The 19,939-nt window shown below is 30.8% G+C and overlaps 1 protein-coding gene across 1 annotated transcript; it reads right to left on the bottom strand.

The window, feature by feature from the left end:
• Positions 1 to 5,002: 5,002 nt before the first annotated feature.
• On the bottom strand, positions 5,003 to 8,127 carry LOC139892475 (uncharacterized). The gene is made up of 9 exons (XM_071875574.1): positions 7,975 to 8,127; positions 7,820 to 7,894; positions 7,110 to 7,196; positions 6,191 to 6,247; positions 5,942 to 6,034; positions 5,696 to 5,768; positions 5,516 to 5,591; positions 5,343 to 5,433; positions 5,003 to 5,245 (listed from the first exon to the last, which is right to left on the bottom strand). Exons 1-9 carry the CDS (start codon positions 8,026 to 8,028, stop codon positions 5,126 to 5,128), a joined length of 726 nt encoding a protein of 241 aa, XP_071731675.1. The 5' UTR covers positions 8,029 to 8,127; the 3' UTR covers positions 5,003 to 5,125.
• Positions 8,128 to 19,939: the final 11,812 nt, after the last annotated feature.

The following is a 19,939-nucleotide window of genomic DNA, read 5'->3' as shown; positions in this document are numbered from 1 at the left end:
TTTCTCTTCTTCACCTGCGTTTTCCTAATCGCTGCTACTACTGCAGCTTACTTCTCTATTCTGTAAAATAGCGAGATGATGATTGAAAGATTTAAAAGAAGATGATGATGAATATGTATTATATAGTGATGAAAATGGTGAATTGATTTAATGAAATTGATGATGAGATTGGTTATGGAGATTATTATATTGATGTTGTGCAATAATGATGATAAAGATGAAAGGTTGATAAGGACAGCCTCGATATCTTTCTTTGTTGCAACTCCTGGCTGATCGATTTGGAACCACACAAAAACCCCAAAACTATTTCATGGACTCCCTTGTTGGGCCGTATCATTGGGCTTCTTGAATTTAGATGGACTAACATCTTGGGCTAGTTGCATTTGGGCTTGAACCATGAATGGGTTGTTTGGGACGGGCTATATAGTTTAGAAAATGATTTAAAACAGAAGAGCATTGGACAGATTAGTGGTTTAAGGGTTTGGGGCTTAAACGAGAGGTCTTGGGTTCGAGCCTCACTCGGGGCATTTTTTTTTTTTTTACAAAGGCTTATGGAGGTAGTTTTCTTTACCAAGATTTATTATTCTATTATTATCATGATTTTTATTAACATTAATTTTATAATTATTAATATTGGTATGTATTACTTATAGCATGATTATTTCTAATAAATATTATTATTGTTACTAGTAATATTATTATTATTTTTGTTAATAAAACGAGTATTATGATTAAAATTAATCTTATTAATAAAAGTATTATGTTTATTAAAACTATTATTTTCATCTTGTCATTTATATTAAAAATTATTATTATTATCACTATCATGAACCTTAACTTAGTATTAATACAAATATAAAAAAAAAAAAAATTACAAACAGAAGATATTTTTATGAAAATATATTTATTATAAGTTATACTAATATTACATAATATTATGTTATAACTAATATAATATTACAACGTTAATTAAAATATATATAACAAATAAGTATCATAATAAAATATATAAATTTGCTCAATTACGAATATGTGTTTTAATCTATATACGAATGATATAGGTTCGTGAATTCGAGGCCAGCCCTGCGTTGTTCAGTTGTTTAATATCGTCATATGTATTTTTACTACAAAATACATTAGGTGAGTTTCATTTGCCTTTTTACCCTTTATATTTTTGGGCTGAGAATACATGCGCAATTTTTATAAATGTTTTACGAAATAGACACAAGTAATCGAAACTACATTATATGGTTGAATGATCGAAATCGAATATGCCCCTTTTAGTCTGGTAATCTAAGAATTAGGGAACAGACACCCTAATTGACGCGAATCCTAAAGATAGATCTATTGGGCCTAACAAACCCCATCCAAAGTACCGGATGCTTTAGTACTTCGAAATTTATATCATATCCGAAGGGTGTCCCGGAATGATGGGGATATTCTTATATATGCATCTTGTTAATGTCGGTTACCAGGTGTTCAATCCATATGAATGATATTTTTGTCTCTATGCATGGGACGTATGTTTAGGAGAAATGGAACTATGAAATCTTGTGGTCTATTAAACTTATGAAATGATTATTTATGCTAAACTAATGAACTCACCAACCTTTTGGTTGACACTTTAAAGCATGTTTATTCTCAGGTACGAAAGAAATCTTCCGCTGTGCATTAACTCATATTAGAGACATTACTTGAAGTCATTCATGACATATTTCAAAAGACGTTGCATTCGAGTTGTTGAGTTCATCAAAATGATTGTTAAGTCAATTATAGTTGGATATATATTATGAATTGGTATACATGTTTTCAACTTTTGATGTAATGAAAGATTGTCTTTTCAAAAACGAATGCAATATTTGTAAAATGTATCATATAGAGGTCAAGTACCTCGCGATGTAATCAACTGTTGTGAATCGTTTATAATTGATATGGACTTCGTCCGGATGGATTAGGACGGGTCTTGACAGATTAGGGGTTAAATAAAATTAAACTGAATCACATAACATAAAAACAAGTCGGAGCAGTTGGTTTGGGTGTGTGACGGGTGAGCGAGTGGTCGAGGGTTCGAACCTGGGCGTAGGCTGTTATCATTTTTGAAACCAATTCTTTTGAGGTAGTAATTTGTTATTATTATTATTATTATTATTATTATTATTATTATTATTATTATTATTATTATTATTATTATTATTATTATTATTATTATTATTATTATTATTGTTATTATTGTTATTGTTATGTTAATATTAACATTATGATTGTTATACTTATCATTTTAGTTATTATTATGTAATATCACTAAGTATTACTATTATTATTATTATTATTATTATTATTATTATTATTATTATTATTATTATTATTATTATTATTATTATTATTATTATTAGTTTCATTGATATAAGTATGATTATTATTAATATTATAAATATGATTATTATTATTATTATTGTTACTACGAAAATAATACGAACTATTATTATTATCATTAATATTAGTATTGTAACAAGTTATTATTATTACTAATACTATTATTATTATTATTATCATAAGTATCATTATTAGTATTATGACAAAAAGATATTTTTACATAAAAAAATAGATTACAATAATACATATTACTATATTTTTGTTAAAATGATAATAACTAAGCTATATATAAAATGTAACAATTATTATATAAATATATGTCGTCATCATACATAAATCCTAATATAAATTTTTATTATTAACATTTTTATATAGATATTCATATATAACAAATTAAGTATCTTTAATACAATATTAACCAAATATATATTAATATGACTATATTAATATTTTTTTATATACAAAATGATTACATTTAACTAAATAATGAAGTATATATAAATTATTAATATAAAAATTATATCACTAATAATAATATATATATTTATTCGATTACGATTATATATATATATATATATATATATATATATATATATATATATATATATATATATATATATATATATATATACAAATGATATAGGTTCGTGAATCCGAGACCAACCCTGCATTATTCAATGTCGTAATATGTATTTTTACTACAAAATACATTAGGTGAGTTTCATTTGATCCCTTTTTAAATGCTTTTACAATATATATTTTTGGTACTGAGAATACATGCGCTGCTTTATAAATGTTTGACGAAATAGACACAAGTACTTAAAACTACATTCTATGGCTGGATTATTAAACCGAATATGCCCCTTTTATAGTCTGGTAATCTAAGAATTAGGGAACAGACACCCTAATTGACGCGAATCCTAAAGATAGATCTATTGGGCCCAACAAGCCCCATCCAAAGTACCGGATGCTTTAGTACTTCGAATTTATCATGTCCGAAGGGAGTCCCGGAATGATAGGGGATATTCTATATGCATCTTGTTAAGGTCGGTTACCAGGTGTTCAATCCATATGAATGATTTTTGTCTCTATGCATGGGACGTATATTTATGAGAAATGAAAATCTTGTGGTCTATTAAAATGATAATAATGAATGTTTATGATTAACTAATGAACTCGCCAACCTTTTGGTTGACACTTTAAAGCATGTTTATTCTCAGGTATGAAAGAAATCTTCTGCTGTGCATTTGCTCATTTTAAAGATATTACTTGGAGTCATTCATGGCATATTTCAAAAGACGTTGCATTCGAGTCGTTGAGATCATCAAGATTATTATTAAGTTAATTATAGTTAGATATATTATGAAATGGTATGCATGCCGTCAACTTTCGATGTAATGAAAGATTGTCTTTTCAAAAACGAATGCAATGTTTGTAAAATGTATCATATAGAGGTCAAGTACCTCGCGATGTAATCAACTGTTGTGAATCGTTTATAATCGATAGGGACTTCGTCCGGATGGATTAGGACGGGTCCTTTCATTCTAGATTTTGATTTTGATTTTTGGTGTTTAGAACAAAATATGGTACTGTTAGTAACTATAATCCGAGTTTTCATGATGTTTTGGTTGAAGATCCCTCATAAAAGTGCTTTAACGTTGCTTATGAAATACTCAGAAATTAATATTGTGGATTTATTTAATCAATTGATGAATGTGACATATTTTATGTTCATCTTAAGATGAAATGCAAATTGAAAGATAATAACAGGTTGAATGGGTCAATTCATATTGGGTGGGTTAAGTAGATCACATGCTGTCCACCATACTAATAATATGTTTCAGCCTTTTAACCAATTTATTCAAAGATATTAGATACCATTTTAATAGTAACTTTCACATAATCATATTTCATAACTGGATACACATGAAAAAAGCCTCTCTCTTTTTTTACGTACCGGTAGTGGTGGATCCGACATGATTTGGGTGCACTCGGGTCCAGAATCGTTAACTCCTATCTGATTTAGTGGACCGCCAATGGCGGAAAGCTTTGTTCAATTTAGTGTAATGTTTAACTAAAAGGAATATTGTTACAAGTGATCTTGTGTTTGATGCCTTGCTGGTATAAACCTAGAATCATCTAGCAAAGTAAGCATAACTTGTATGCATCAGTTAGACTTAACGGAAAATTTTAACGAGTGTTAAGTCAAGGGACCAACCACGTAAAGAAACCCAAATAGTAACCGGATACAAGGGTGACATGATGCATACAATAAGAGAAAATACAAAGTTGAATACATACAATAGGACTTTTGAAAATTGAATGCATACAATAGAATTTTGATGAAAATTCGATGCATTTTGAATCAATTTTCCCTTTTTTTTTAACTAGTTTCTCTACTCCTAAAATATTTTATCTTATAAATGCAGGAGTCACTCAGAAACTCTCTTGTAAATTTACTATCATACCCTTACGTTCGATCCAGAGTAGCTGAAAAGAAACTTAAACTAATGGGCGGATACTACGATTTCATGTGTGGGAAATTTGAGATTCTAGAAGCCGACTATAATATCAAGCCTACAATCGAGATATAAGCAGGACGCAAGGGGCTTCATACTATTCACTTTAATCATAGCTTCTCATTCAAATAAATTATGTTGTTAACAAAAACATAGATAATTGCATTTGATCTTTATCTAAATGGTTAAAATTAAGAAAAATACAATGACATGATAAACCGATGTTGCGTTGATCATTGCACGCTCTTGAGCAATTTCTCTAAATAGATTTTTTGTTGCACCAAGCTAAGAGATTCGGATTTTTGTATAGCATTTCCAACAAGAATTACCGTAGATGATTGTGATGCATTCACCTATACCAAAAAACAACAAATTTAAAAGATGTAAAATGTAAAATTTGTATAAGGTTTGCCTTAGTATAGCAATGATATAATGTTTTAAAAATCATACCCAAAAACGGCCATTAATGCCAACAGCTATCTCAAATGAGAGTTTCTTCCCAAGGCCTTCAAGAATTGGATGAGGTGGAGAACTTAGTAGCCTGTAAAAACACAAATTTTAGATCTTTATAAAAAATGAACGTACACAAAAACTGTTTTATGCATATCGAAAGAAACACTCACATTCTTGAGAGGCCGGTTGATGATTCAAACATATAGCCCTCTTTAAGTACGCCATATTCTGCTGTTTTACCATTGACTACAGATAAAAAGTATGATAAGCTTAATTAGTTTAAAACTAGAGGTCTAACTTTATATGGAGTACTTTACAAACAATATGACCCAAATGAAAATATTACTAACCATCCATGCATGTCAACTCAGGGTTCATGCCTGTATTTGCACTCACCACACGAACATACAACAAGGTTCCCACCTACAATGCAACGTGTAATCCATATGAAAGTTCCGTAGAAGAAGTTTGAGAGCAAATAGCAAAAAGTAAAAAGAAAGTAATCAGAAATATGCTTAAATATACCAGCTTACATGGCTATATGATGTATACAACAAAATTATGTAACATAAATTTAATCATTGCCGGTATTGTACCTCAAACTTTGGTATGTTTCTCCTAGTTCCTCCTTCAAATGCTAGAACGGGTAACAAGGCCAAGGTAGGCCCTTTGATGTCCACAAGAAAGTTCTGAAACACAATTTAAAAACAAGCATATATATACAGAATAGACATATAAAATAATGGGAATATTACGCTTTTAAAAATAAGAGATACTCCGTATTGTTTATGAGTAAAAATATAAGTATTAAATAACAGTATACAATAAAACTCCAGAAAACTCACTTCTGGTTTAGTATCGACCACCACTCCTAGAACGTTATCGCCAGCACTAGGCACATACTGCAAATGCTCAGGTAAATCATAGTAACTTGTCAGAATACAGCAAATAAATAAATGTACAAATTGAAATAATATAAAAAACCTTGATATTAGAATAACAAGTGCACGGTAAATGAATATATAGATTATAGAGGAAATAAATAATGGTTGCATTGTGTTTGGCTGTTGTAATTTTGGGAGAAGCGTTAGAACAGAAAATATTAGTTATAAGGAAAAATTCTATATTTGTAACCTAAGTAGTGTATCTGCAGATAACAATTTGAGATAATAACATTTGCTTATGGCTATAGCAGAGAGTTGATAATGATTCAAATCATGTACTAGTAATTAAAAAAAGGAAAAAATTACATCTATGTCACAAGTTATGTAAAGGTTCAAAAGTTGAAAAACGCAAAACCTAATAAGCCCTAATGAATCAAACATTAGAAATAGTTTTACTGCTTTAGAAATGTAGATGCAATGGCGAATCCGGGATTGAAACTCAATGGGGTCCAGAAATCTTTTTCAAAGCTAATTATATTTGAAGGGTACTTTAGTAATTCTTACCTCCAAAAAAACATAGGTCCTAAAAATATATGGGTCCCATAGTTAAATTTAGTATAATTTGAAGGTTACTTAGCAAAAAAACTACCAAACTAGTGGTGTCACGTGACCCCACTCAGTTAACATAAATTCCCCATGTACAGATGTAAAACATGTATGCTTTAAATATAACTTCATAAGTCACAACCTTGATCAGTACTACTAGCATGTAAATAATTAAATGCACGGTAAAATAACAAAAACTAGATTTTGAGTTCTGACTTTGACCTTCAAAAAAAGCTTATTACTAGTTAAAGTAAAATTATAACAATAAGCTTACCCTCTTATGGGAGGTCTCAACCCAATATTTGTTCGGCTTCGTATATCTTAACTTCCCAGCTTTCATTACAGATATGCAATCACCATCCTATCAATTTTCATAACATTGGCAGAAAACAATCAACATATCTTACATAAAGTCAAAACCTAAAAAACGCACGAATTTTGAAGTCATATAATAGCAACACACTTTCAGAAAGTACAAATGGTAGTAATGAACATGTTCAGGAGCATCTGCCTTTAAAAAATATTCACTAAAAAAAAAAAAATTACCCACTGTCACTAGTTTTACCTCCTTTGTAGTCGGGTTCAAGTTCCGCCATTGAACACTTGTTTCTTATAACTACGTTAGCCATTACACTAAATTATTTTGTTCCAATATGAAAAATGCACATCAAGAAAGCGTTATACAAGTTGAGGAGTGGCAATATCATAACAAATTCAGAAGTTTCATCGAAAAAGTAGGGTTCTCGAATCACTAATATCGAAAACCATGTTGCTAACATATGGCTTGTATGTAAAATAAGATTGCCTTATGCTTGATGCCTTCATATGCATTAATCAAAGTAGAAATAATCAACAAGAAATATAGAAATATAATCCTTTACACTGTTATTTAGCTTCGTAATTGAATTAGGGCAAGCATGTGAAACGATAAACCCTAAACCCTGAATTATATTTAAAATTGAAATTAATGAAAGAAGAAAGAACCTGACGTAAGCCACCACCAAGCTTAATAGTTTGATTCGACATACTTGATAGGTCTAATACCACATCTCCAGGCACCTAATCACATTTTAACAAATTTGATAAATATCAATAATTATCGCACACGCTGATATATAAGTATGATATTTTATGCTTACGACTAATTGATCAACAAAATTTGAAGTAGGAGTAGATGAGGGCTTCGCTTCCATTGTTTGGAGTAATGAGTTGCAGACCGGACGGAGATGACTTATTTTCCGGCGCCGGTAAGGTTTTAGTATATTGGTTTTATACGGACAATTAACGATGACTTTATTTTATGATACACTCGTATATGTTTTTTAAGTTTGAGGATCCAAATAAGACCGGCCCAAAATATCATCAAAAGCCCATTTTAGTTTTGCTGTGGTCTTTGTTTATGACGGGACACAATAATCACTTCATTTTCCTATAAATTTAGGTATTAGGTATTTAGGTATAAATAAATTATGCTCTCCAACTTATTAGTGCATGATTAAGTTATCAAAACTCTAGTATTTAAAGATTAGTATCCTTTATCTACAGGGCCGGTCCCGAGCATTTAAGGGCCCAGAGCAAGTCGGAAAAAAGACCCCTAGACCTTAACGAATAATGTTTAAAACACTTCAACATATTTCAATTCATATTCATGCGACTTGGAAAACGGAATAAATTACCAACTTGAATGCATATATGCTTGAAAAATGTAAATACAAATTGGGAAATGAATAAAATATTTGCTACAAACGGCTACGGAGTATTATGAATTGAGATTTGGAGAAGTTGGAAATGGAAATTGATACAATCATTTAATGTGGAAATGGAAAATTTAAAATGTAACTACGGAGTATTAAACTTGATAGAAATTCAACATCTAAAAAACTTTAGTGAACTGTATCCCACATCGTTGATAGATGGAGAACAAATTGGGTTTTTAAGCTACGTTTCGACTTTATTATGTAAATTTATGGTTTTATGGACTTCAGGTAAGTGGGCTCACTAATGTGGGTCTTTTTCGATACAATTAAAAGCAAAAAGGTTACTTGCGCCAAACATATTTGAGATTAATATTACTTGGGCCAAAACGTATTTGGGGCCCTATAAATCATGGGCCCTATGCAAGTGATCCACTTGCACTACCTTCGGGCCGGGCCTGTTTATCTATACGTTTTTTTGGCTTAAATTGTTATGTTTTATTCTTTCATTTTTTTTCCCTAAAAACAACTCATACCAAAACACGATTTTTAACTAATATATAGATATAGATATTATTCACCTTTGAACTTGAACTCATAAACATATGGTTACGGTGACACCTTTAGCCCAACGAGCGTTTAGTGTTTTTTTCTAGTTTTCATGATCGTTCTTTTTAGTCCGTGGTTGATTTGTACGACAAATACATGTACTTGCACTTGTTTGGCATTATTTCAGAGAAAAAAACGGTATCAAGATGAATAGATGATGAACTTTTGTGCTCGCATGGTAAACTTTTTATTTAATTTTTTCTTAGAAAAATGGGTAGTTTCTTTACATTTTCATGATCATATAAAGAAGGAAAATGTGATAATTACAGTGTTTGATGAATGTGTTCATACTTAAGACTAACATTAAGGATATATGTAAAATTGATCTTTCTCTTGACAAAATAAAATTAAGCTATTTTGTGTTTTTCATCAATATTTGGGAGGGAAATTCCCCTAAATACACTTTTTAAAAAAGTTTTATTCCAAAATACATTTTAAGAAAAAAAATTGTCTATTTACACCATTAAGTCGACCACCATTTGGGTCGACTACCCCTATACCCGGTCGACCACACCAAATTTAAATGTGGTCGACCACCGTTTATAACTGGCAAGGTCGACTTCTGCTGGCTATCGGTCGACCACTATATTCGACCCCAAAACACACGGGCGACCTTAATGATGGTCGAGTATACAAAAAGACACTGAAATAGCGAGTTGGGATAACAAAATTCAAATTTCAACTCTAACATTGCAGATTCAAACCTGATTCATCAACCCTCATTCATTGCAGATTCAATCAAGAGATTACTTCAATAGTTTGTAGATAAACCCTAATTCCATCGTCAGTGTATCTATTTCGTCCCTAGATTCAATCAAGAGTTCCCTTCAAAGATGACAGATATTGAGGTAAAACCTATTTCGTTGTTGTATGTATATGTTAGTTTATCTGTATGTGTATATATGTGTATATATGTATATCTATGTATGGGTCCCTGTATTTATATATATGTGTGTATGGATGTATTTGTATGTGTGTACATGTCAGTATATGATAGGTATCTGTAATTGTATATGTATATGTATATGTATATGTATATGTATATGTATATGTATATGTATATGTATATGTATATTTATATGTATATGTATATGTATATGTATATGTATATGTATATGTATATGTATATGTATATGTAACTATAGATATACAATTCTCCCATTGTTTTTGCTAAAGTGTATATATCTGTATATGGTTATGGGGATGCCTTAGTTCAGAAGATCACTTGCATACTCGACCGTTCAAAGGGTCGACTTCCAAAAACATACACTATAGTCGACCCCATTTTGGGTCGCCTATAGTTGAATAAAACTTTAGTCGACCAAAAAGAAGGTCGACTATAGTGTATTTGCTTTTCAATTGTATGTACATGTATGTATGTGTATGTATATTAACATTTATGTATTGATGTCGTGCGAGGTGTATATAAAATAGCTATTAATTTTAGCAGGAAAATACTATTAAATACGATACAATTTTACACAAGATATTTATTTATTTAGAGAATGGATATACTTAAACCTTGCTACAACACTTATAGGCAGTGTACCTAATCGTACAGTAGTGTAGTTTTTAGTAAGTCCGGTTCGTTCCACAGGGAAAATCTTTAAACAAAGCTTAACGCTATATTAGTTTACTTTTATAAAAATACAAATATATATATATAAGTAATATTATTATTATAAAGGGGGGTTTTTACCGTTTAATGACCGGTTTGTCGATTTTAAAACTTTAGTCGCAGTTAAAACCAAATGTAAAATATTAAAATTAAATACAAGACTTAAATTAAAGCGTAAAGTAAATAACGATAATGAAATTGCGAATAATAAAAGTGCGATAAAATAAACTTGCGATAATTAAAAAGTACGATAATTAAAAGTGCAATTAAATACAATAACAATAAAAATGCGATAATTAGAAGTGCAATTAAATATAAAATAAAGAAAATTAAATATGAAATAAAATAATTATGCTTATTTAAACTTCCGTAACCATGATGGTTGACGTGTTGATTTTAGTTTTATGCCCATGGGTTAATTGTCCTTTGTCCTGGATTATTTAATATGTCCGTCTGGTTTTTGTCCATAACAGTCCATCAGTCATAAATATAAAGTGCGAGTGTCCTCGTCAAATTATTCTTATACCCGAAGTTAAATATTCCAACTAATTGGGGACTTAAACTCTAACAAGATTTTAATACTTTGTTTAATAATTACACCAGGATGTCGACTGAGTGTAACCCAAGGTTTTAATATTTTGTTATCAATTATACCAAGTGTCCTTGTACATAATTTCACCCCTGTTTTAATTATTCTAGTGGCTATTAATCCATTCCCGTGTCCGGTTAAATGAACGATTATTCGTACATATAAATACCCCGCCCATCGTGTCCGATCGAGTGTATATGGTAATTTATAGGGACGCCCAATTGTAAATCTTTATATTAAGATTAACAAACTATCATTTAGTTAAACAAATATAAAGCCCATTAATAACCCATAGTCTAATTTTCACAAGTGTCGTTCTTTTGTCCAAACCCCAATTATGGTACAAAGCTCAATTACCCAATTTTAATAATTAGCCCAACATCATGATTACTTCGGATTAAATAAGCATAATAATAACTTAGCTACGAGACATTAAATTAAAAAGGTTGAACATAACTTACAATGATTAAAAATAGCGTAGCGTTACACGGACAGAATTTCGACTTACACCCTTACAACATTCGCTAACATACCCTTATTATTAGGATTAAAATTAAAATTAAAATTAAAATTAAAATATAAATATAAATATATACGATATAGATAGAGAGATGGATATATATGTTATGAAAAATGATCAGAATTCGGTTGGCTTTATAGGGAGTTTCAGACTTTGGGGCTCCGCGACTCGCGGCCCTTTTTGCCTTCAAACTCCGCGAGTCGCGGAGGTTGTAAATACAGCTCACACAATTTGGAGTCTTTCTTGCCGACAGTTTTTATTTATTTATATAATATATAAATAATTATAAGAATTATTTAAATATTATATTATATTTATGTGCATAGTTGACTTGTAATATTTAGTCCGTTGCGTCGAGCGTTGAGAGTTGACTCATGTCCCGGTTCCGAATTTTTGAACGTCCTTGCGTACAATTTAATATCTTGTACTTTGCGTTTTGAATCTTGTACTCTTGTAATTTCGAGACGTTTCTTATCAATAATTGGAACCTCTTTGATTGTCTTTTGTACTTTTGAGCTTTTTGGTCGTTTGCGTCTTCAATTCGTCGAATCTGTCTTTTGTCTTCACCTTTTATTATTTAAACGAATATCACTTTTAAATAGAACAATTGGAACTAAAAGCTTGTCTTTCTTGAGGAATAATGCTATAAAATATATGTTCGTTTTTAGCATTATCAAATATTCCCACACTTGAGCGTTGCTTGTCCTCAAGCAATATCGTCTTGAAATACTAGAATCACTTCTTTATTCTTCACACTTTGTACATCAGTGATTTCTATACGGCGGTATGAACAATGGTAGTAACGATATGGTTTACAGTCCCACATGACTATAAAAATTTAGATCCATTAAGGAAATTGGATCTTTATGAAAACATTTGATCTTTTGAAAATTAAATCTAGTTTTTACCCTAGATAAGTTTTTCGGAATAACCCTTTACCGGTGTTTGCAAAATATTTTTGTGGGTTTGGTGGGTTTCAGATTTGAAAATTTTAGCTCAAAACTTATGGTTTTGTGTCACCCACTTGCTAACCTTGTATTTGGAAAGCAACACATCCAGTTTACTTATCCCGTATATTACCTTTCGGTAAACTACCGTCCAGTTGTAAAGAAAAGCGTTGAACAAGCAACTGTTAAGGCAATGTCCCCTGACATGCTTTTAATTATGGTCTATAACGTGTCGGACGCAATTACTATCCTTGGTAGGAGCAATAGTAAAGCTCACCCTTATGATTTTTCGGTCTGGCACAAGGTCCTGTCTTTGACCACTATGCAACCACCGTTCTTACGGTTGACACCCGATTTAGTTCAGGTGACCTAATGAATTCCAGGTGAATTCCTAGGATTTTACGTTCAATGGTAATGAACGCATTGAAAATAGGGTTTTCAGAAAACAAATCGGTTTGTAATTTTGATCAAAATATTTTCTCGTTCAAGCTCGAGTTTAGATATCATTGAATTCCATGAGTTTGTAATTCTCAATCTTTAAGGTCAATCTCAAGGATTGAGTAATATCAGGCTTAAAAGCTGATTTTTGATCTTTTAAGGAGATTATCCTTTCTGGAGATCTGATTCATTAGTCTTATCCAGCTAATTTGCATGGTGCCCCCCCCATTGTACGAGATAAATCCTTCTCATGGTTAATATAAATCTGATCACTTGGCGACCCTGTTTAATGCTGAGGTCCGTGGATTTCCTGCTGATTTTAGTGATGACTTTTCTAGATTTTTCGTCAACCTACAGCTGGTCTGGACGACAACTTCATGACCTAAATCAAGAAGCGCGTTTCTTTTTCGGAAGACTTTACTTCCTTTTAATGATGAAATTGATTCATCGTGTAGATCCATCTTTCTTACAGTAAATCAGGTAAAATAGTTTAGTTTAGTCCAAAGCAAAAGTATTTTCAGTTATTTGTTACAGATATATGTGACATATGTTTAAGATAACTTGATAAATTTTTCCACACTTGACTTTTATTTTCCTTTTTATCGTCCTCTATTCCATTTTAAATGAATTTTAACATTTTGGTTTGTTTCTCAATTTATGTCCTTTCCGAGGTTACAATAATCTCGGTGTTAAAACCTAGTTTTATCGTTCATAAATATGTATAAACATGATTTTGAGTTCATTTAATTGAAAATTTTGAAAAATTTTACTAGAATTGGGTAGTCAGTATATAAGACTAGGGCTGTTCTTTATTATCAGAGAGCACTAGATTCTAATACAACTACTGCTTTACTAGTATTTTTAATGTTAACCCAGTGTTTAAGATAAAAATTTTAAAATCCGAAAGAATTTAACCCCTTCCCACACTTAAGATCTTGCAATGCCCTCATTTGCAAGAAATCAGTAACAATTTAAATTATTGAGGGTGATTTGTGTGAAAATGATTAAATTTTTACCAAAGTTTCCAAATATATTGGCGTTTGTTTGCTGAATGATAAATGGTGCACATCATTTGTTCATTCCGTCTTGTTGTTATTTCACATATATTTTGCATCTTGTCGTCAAAATTAGTTGCTTTTGCTGAACTTAATGCCAGTCTTTGAAAATGCGTTGTTTTACCCTGTTGTGTACATAAGATAAACTGCAAACATATATACATATTTTTGAAGTTTGGTATATTACCCCACATTCAAAAATTATTAAAATCTAAGAATAAAAGTTAGAAAATTATAAAAACTATTACAATATTAACATAAGTATTAAACGTATCAACATTACAAATTATAAAATAAATAAAACTAAGTAGACTAGGGATGATACTGGTACCAATAGGGGTTCCATGCATAACCATAGGTGCTATAAAATGCTTCGGCAGGGTTATACGTAGGATACGGTGGTTGCATCTCTATAGACCAGGGAGGGAATATGGGTTTCGGAGTAGGAATATAGTTTCTACCTATATGTTGGCAATGAGCTATGATTTGGTTTTGATGAACTTGCCAATCTTCAAATGCTCTCTGTCTAGCATTTTCGTACTCCTGTGAAGCTATAAACCTTTGCATTTCTTGCATTTCATTTCCCCCTCCTACATTACCTTGCTGTTGGTTTCTCTCAACCTGTGGATGTCTACCATGGTATTGTACTGCGGCGTTATTTCGCCTCTTCAAAACTTTCGCACCAAGGTATACATTTAAACCTATAGTATCGCGGGGTTCTGGTTCTTCGACTAATAATCCCCCCCGACTTATATCCACACCGAGATATTCAGCAATCAAAGTAATAAAAATACCACCTCCTATTATGCTATGCGGTCTCATCCCCCTAACCATAGCTGATAAATAATAACCCACACAATAAGGTATACTTACAGCGCTTTGTGGGTCTCGAATACACATATGGTAAAACAAATCCTGTTCATTTACCTTTTCCTTGTTCTTACCTCTTTGTGTAATCGAATTAGCTAAAAACCTATGAATCACTCTTAATTCATCTTGATAAGGCTAAAAAGGAACATATATTTCATAGCAAAATCCCCCAAGAAAGACAAGATTTTAGTTGCAATTGTTCCATTTTCAAGTAATATTCGTTTATTTTAAATAAGTGCGAAGACAAAAGGCGAAAACGACGAATTGAAGACACAAAGGTCCAAAAAGCTCAAAAGTACAAGATACAATCAAAAAGGTTCAAATTATTGATGAGGAACGTCTAAAAATGACAAGAGTACAAGTTACAAAACGCAAAGTACAAAATATAAAATTGTACGCAAGGACGTTCGAAAATTCGGAACCGGGACCAGAGTCAACTCTCAACGCTCGACGCAACGGTGTAAAAATTACGAGTCAACTATGCACAAGAATAAAATATAATATTTAAATAATTCATAATAAGAATAATATTAAATAATAAAAAGTTGTTAATTGAGCATAGTTCAGGGGTCATAAGTGAAAATTCAATTTCTAAATTCGCCTATAAAAGGCTTTGTAATCGTAATGTAAAAACATACCTTTTTCTATCTTTTTCTTATTTATCAATATCAATTATCAATATCTATATTCTATATCTCTATCATAATGTTAACTTAATAAGATATAACAATAATCTTAATTTTAATTTTAAATTATGATAATAATAAGATTTATGATAGAGATCGTTTGAGTGTGTAAGTCGAAATTCTGTCCGTGTAACGCTACGCTATTTTTAATCATTGTAAGTTATGTTCAACCTTTTTACATTAATGTATCGTAACTAAGTTATTATTATGCTTATTTGAGCCGAAGTAATCGTGATGTTGGGCTAAAATATTAAGAAGGGGTTATTGAACTTTGGACCATAATTAAGGTTTGGGCAAAAGACCGACACTTGTGGAAATTGAACTATTGACTATTAATAGATGGGGGGTATTGTCTAATTGAGTGACAACTCATTGGAGTCTGTCGAACCTATCTTCAAATTAATTAACCTAATAATTAATAATGATTATGGTTGTCCTATTTAGTGATGTTCATATGGAATCTGTTATAATCATTTAATTAATCAATTGGGTTGGGTAATTGATTATTCATTCTGATCAAGTGGATGAATTAATATTCATAAACTAATTAAAACAGGGGTGGATTACATACAGTGATAACTGGTGTAATTGTTGACAGAAGTGATAACTGCGTCACAGTTTAAATCCTTAATCAGTTGGAATATTTGACTTCGGGTATAAGGGTAATTTGACGAGGATACTCGCACTTTATTTTTATGACCGATGGACTATTATGGACAAAAACCAGATAGACGTATCAAATAAACCAGGACAAAGGACAATTAACCCATGGTAATAAATTAAAATCAACACGTCAAACATCATGATTACGGAAGTTTAAATAAGCATAATTCTTTTATTATATTTCTCATCGTATCTTTATTTACTGTCATTTTATTACTCGCAATTTTATTTACTGTCATTTTATTTATTGTCATTATTTTACGCACTTTAATTATCGTCATTTATCTTTACGCTTAAAATATAGAATCGACAAACCGGTCATTAAACGGTAAAACCCCCTTTTATAATAAGATTACTACTTATATAATTATATATATTTTATATAAATATAGTTAAAAATATAGTAAGTATCACCAGCTCCCTGTGGAACGAACCGGACTTACTAAAAACTACACTACTCTACGATTAGGTACACTGCCTATAGTGTTGTAGCAAGGTTTAGGTATATCCCATCCGTAAATTAATAAAACTTGTGTCATATTTTGTAGTATTTTGTATTAAAAATAATACTATTTCGTACCCTCACGCTACATCATCAAGTTTTTGGCGCCGCTGCCGGGGAGCGCTAAAACGCTATATTTTTAATTATAATAATATTGAAATAAAATATAATAATATAATAATATTGAAATAGAATATAATAATATAATAATATTGAAATAGAATATAATAATATAATAATATTTTAGAATATATTTTGAATCGTAAAAGTTTTAAAAAGTCGTATTTATTAAATACTTCAGGGGTATATTATGTAAATTGTAATTAATAATTTCTATCATGTCGCTTTCATGTGAATAGTAAATTAATTAATTTCTTTTCATTTACTATTCATGAATAGTAAATGAATTAAAAAAAAAGTTTTGAAAAAAAATAATAATTATAAAAAAAAGTATTAATTTGTAAAAAAAATCATTTTTTTTAAAAAAAAAAAAAAAAAAAATTGTAAAAAAAAAAAACGTTTTTTTTTTAGAAAAAAAAATTCGTTTTTAAAAAAAAAACGTAAAAAAAAAAAAACAAAAAAAAAAAAAACTTAAAAAAAAAAAAACGTAAAAAAAAAACGTAAAAAAAAAAAAAAAAAAAAACGTAAAAAAAAAAATTATTAAAAAAATATATATTTTTAAAAATTTTGTCTATAAAAAAAAAATTGTTTTTTTTAGTTTTATTACCTTTAGATTTTTAGACTATAGTCGCAACTTTTAGTATTAAGTTTAGTTTTGCCATAGTTATTTTTACTTCTAGAATTTTTAGGCTTTGCCGTAAAATCCCTTAAGTGCTTATTCCTTAGATTAAGTTTTAGGTGCTTTAGAATTTTACGACGCCGTATTTCGCACTACTTTCTTATTTTTATTTTTCGACGCCTATTTTTCGACCTTTTTATTTTTCGACCTTTTTCGACGCGCAATCTTTTTCTTTCTTATTTCTCGCCATTCTAGTTTTTAGGACTTAGATTTTTTTCTACTTCTTCTCTAAATTTCTTAAAATTACGAAAATTTATTTTAAGTGGTTAAATTGATAGACATCAAAATTTTCTGGTTCGTAGTAATAGTTGGATTTGTACGTGGACCGGGTTATTGGAGCCAAACAGTACTCAATTATATTGAGACCAAACGAATCCTGCCCCTCTGCTGCATCTTTTGGCTATTCGAAACGTGGGCAAAATCAGAAAAGTCTATTGATTGGACAACTTATATAAGTTTTTCTTATTTTTATAACTAATAGGATATTCTGTGAATGCACCGAGCAAAACGTTCACCACCTTTCATACGTTCACCACCTGTAACTCGATCAAGACATCTAGCAAATATTGTCGCCGTTGATTTTTCTTTAGAATCGTCATCTAGTCGAACAAGAACTCCAACTCAAATTTCCGATAATCCATCTTTTGAACCCGACTTCACAATTAAGAACCCGGAGCATATTCAAGGACAATTCCAAGATCCTGAACCACTAATTATTCCTCCTGAGCCACAAACCATTAAATCAGAATCCTCTAGTGATTCGTATTCAACAAATTCAATTATGGAAGTAACGGAACCTCTAAGTATGGAAGTTTAAATAAGCATAATTCTTTTATTATATTTCTCATCGTATCTTTATTTACTGTCATTTTATTACTCGCAATTTTATTTACTGTCATTTTATTTATTGTCATTATTTTACGCACTTTAATTATCGTCATTTATCTTTACGCTTAAAATATAGAATCGACAAACCGGTCATTAAACGGTAAAACCCCCTTTTATAATAAGATTACTACTTATATAATTATATATATTTTATATAAATATAGTTAAAAATATAGTAAGTATCACCAGCTCCCTGTGGAACGAACCGGACTTACTAAAAACTACACTACTCTACGATTAGGTACACTGCCTATAGTGTTGTAGCAAGGTTTAGGTATATCCCATCCGTAAATTAATAAAACTTGTGTCATATTTTGTAGTATTTTGTATTAAAAATAATACTATTTCGTACCCTCACGCCACACGCACGGGCCAAGGTCACGCCATTATTAAACCAGAAGTTAATGCTCCAGATTATGAATTTAAAGGACAAATCCTACACATGGTAACTAATCAATGTCAATATAGTGGTACGCCAAAAGAAGATCCTAACGAACACCTTCGTACGTTTAAAAGAATTTGTACACTATTCAAAATCCGAGAAGTGGAAGATGAGCAGATCTATCTCATGTTGTTTCCCTGGACTTTAAAGGGAGAAGCCAAAGATTGGTTAGAATCGTTACCTGAAGGGGCGATTGACACATGGGATGTTTTAGTTGAAAAATTTCTTAAACAATTCTTTCCGGCATCCAAAGCCGTGAGACTTCAAGGAGAAATTGTTACGTTCGCGCAAAAGCCAAATGAAACTCTATATGAGGCGTGGACAAGATTTGGAAAGTTGTTGAGAGGATGTCCTCAACACGGTTTAGACACTTATCAAATAGTACAAATATTCTACCAAGGTGTCAACGTTGCTACACGAAAAGACATCGACATAACAGCTGGTGGTTCCATTATGAAGAAAACCGCAACTGAAGCTTACAAAATTATTGATAACACAGCCTCCCACTCTCATGAGTGGCATCAAGAAAAAGATATTTTTCGTTCATCTAAAGCGGCTAGAGCCGATTCTAGCCATGACTTTGATTCCGTTTCCGCAAAAATAGATGCTTTCGAAAGACGAATGGAAAAGATGAATAAAGATATTCACGCAATACGAATCAGTTGTGCGCAATGCGGTGAACCACACTTAATGAAAGACTGTCACATTGAACAAACGATGGAACAACGTGAGAATGTTGTCTACATGAACCAAAGGCTGGAAAATAGTTATCAGAATAATTATC

This window comes from Rutidosis leptorrhynchoides, chromosome 2 (genome assembly GCF_046630445.1).
Source record: "Rutidosis leptorrhynchoides isolate AG116_Rl617_1_P2 chromosome 2, CSIRO_AGI_Rlap_v1, whole genome shotgun sequence".
Lineage (NCBI taxonomy): Eukaryota > Viridiplantae > Streptophyta > Magnoliopsida > Asterales > Asteraceae > Rutidosis > Rutidosis leptorrhynchoides.
Note: the sequence above shows the minus strand (reverse complement) of the source record. Positions and strands in the feature narration are given on the sequence as shown.

Excerpts from the sequence above, each read along its gene's own strand:
- LOC139892475 (XM_071875574.1), bottom strand. The coding sequence starts at position 8,028 with ATGGAAGCGAAGCCCTCATCTACTCCTACTTCAAATTTTGTTGATCAA. Across the intron at positions 7,197-7,819 it reads TTGGTGGTGGCTTACGTCAG|GATGGTGATTGCATATCTGT; the intron begins GTTCTTTCTTCT and ends GAAAATTGATAG. Across the intron at positions 6,035-6,190 it reads TGGTCGATACTAAACCAGAA|AACTTTCTTGTGGACATCAA; the intron begins GTGAGTTTTCTG and ends ATTGTGTTTCAG.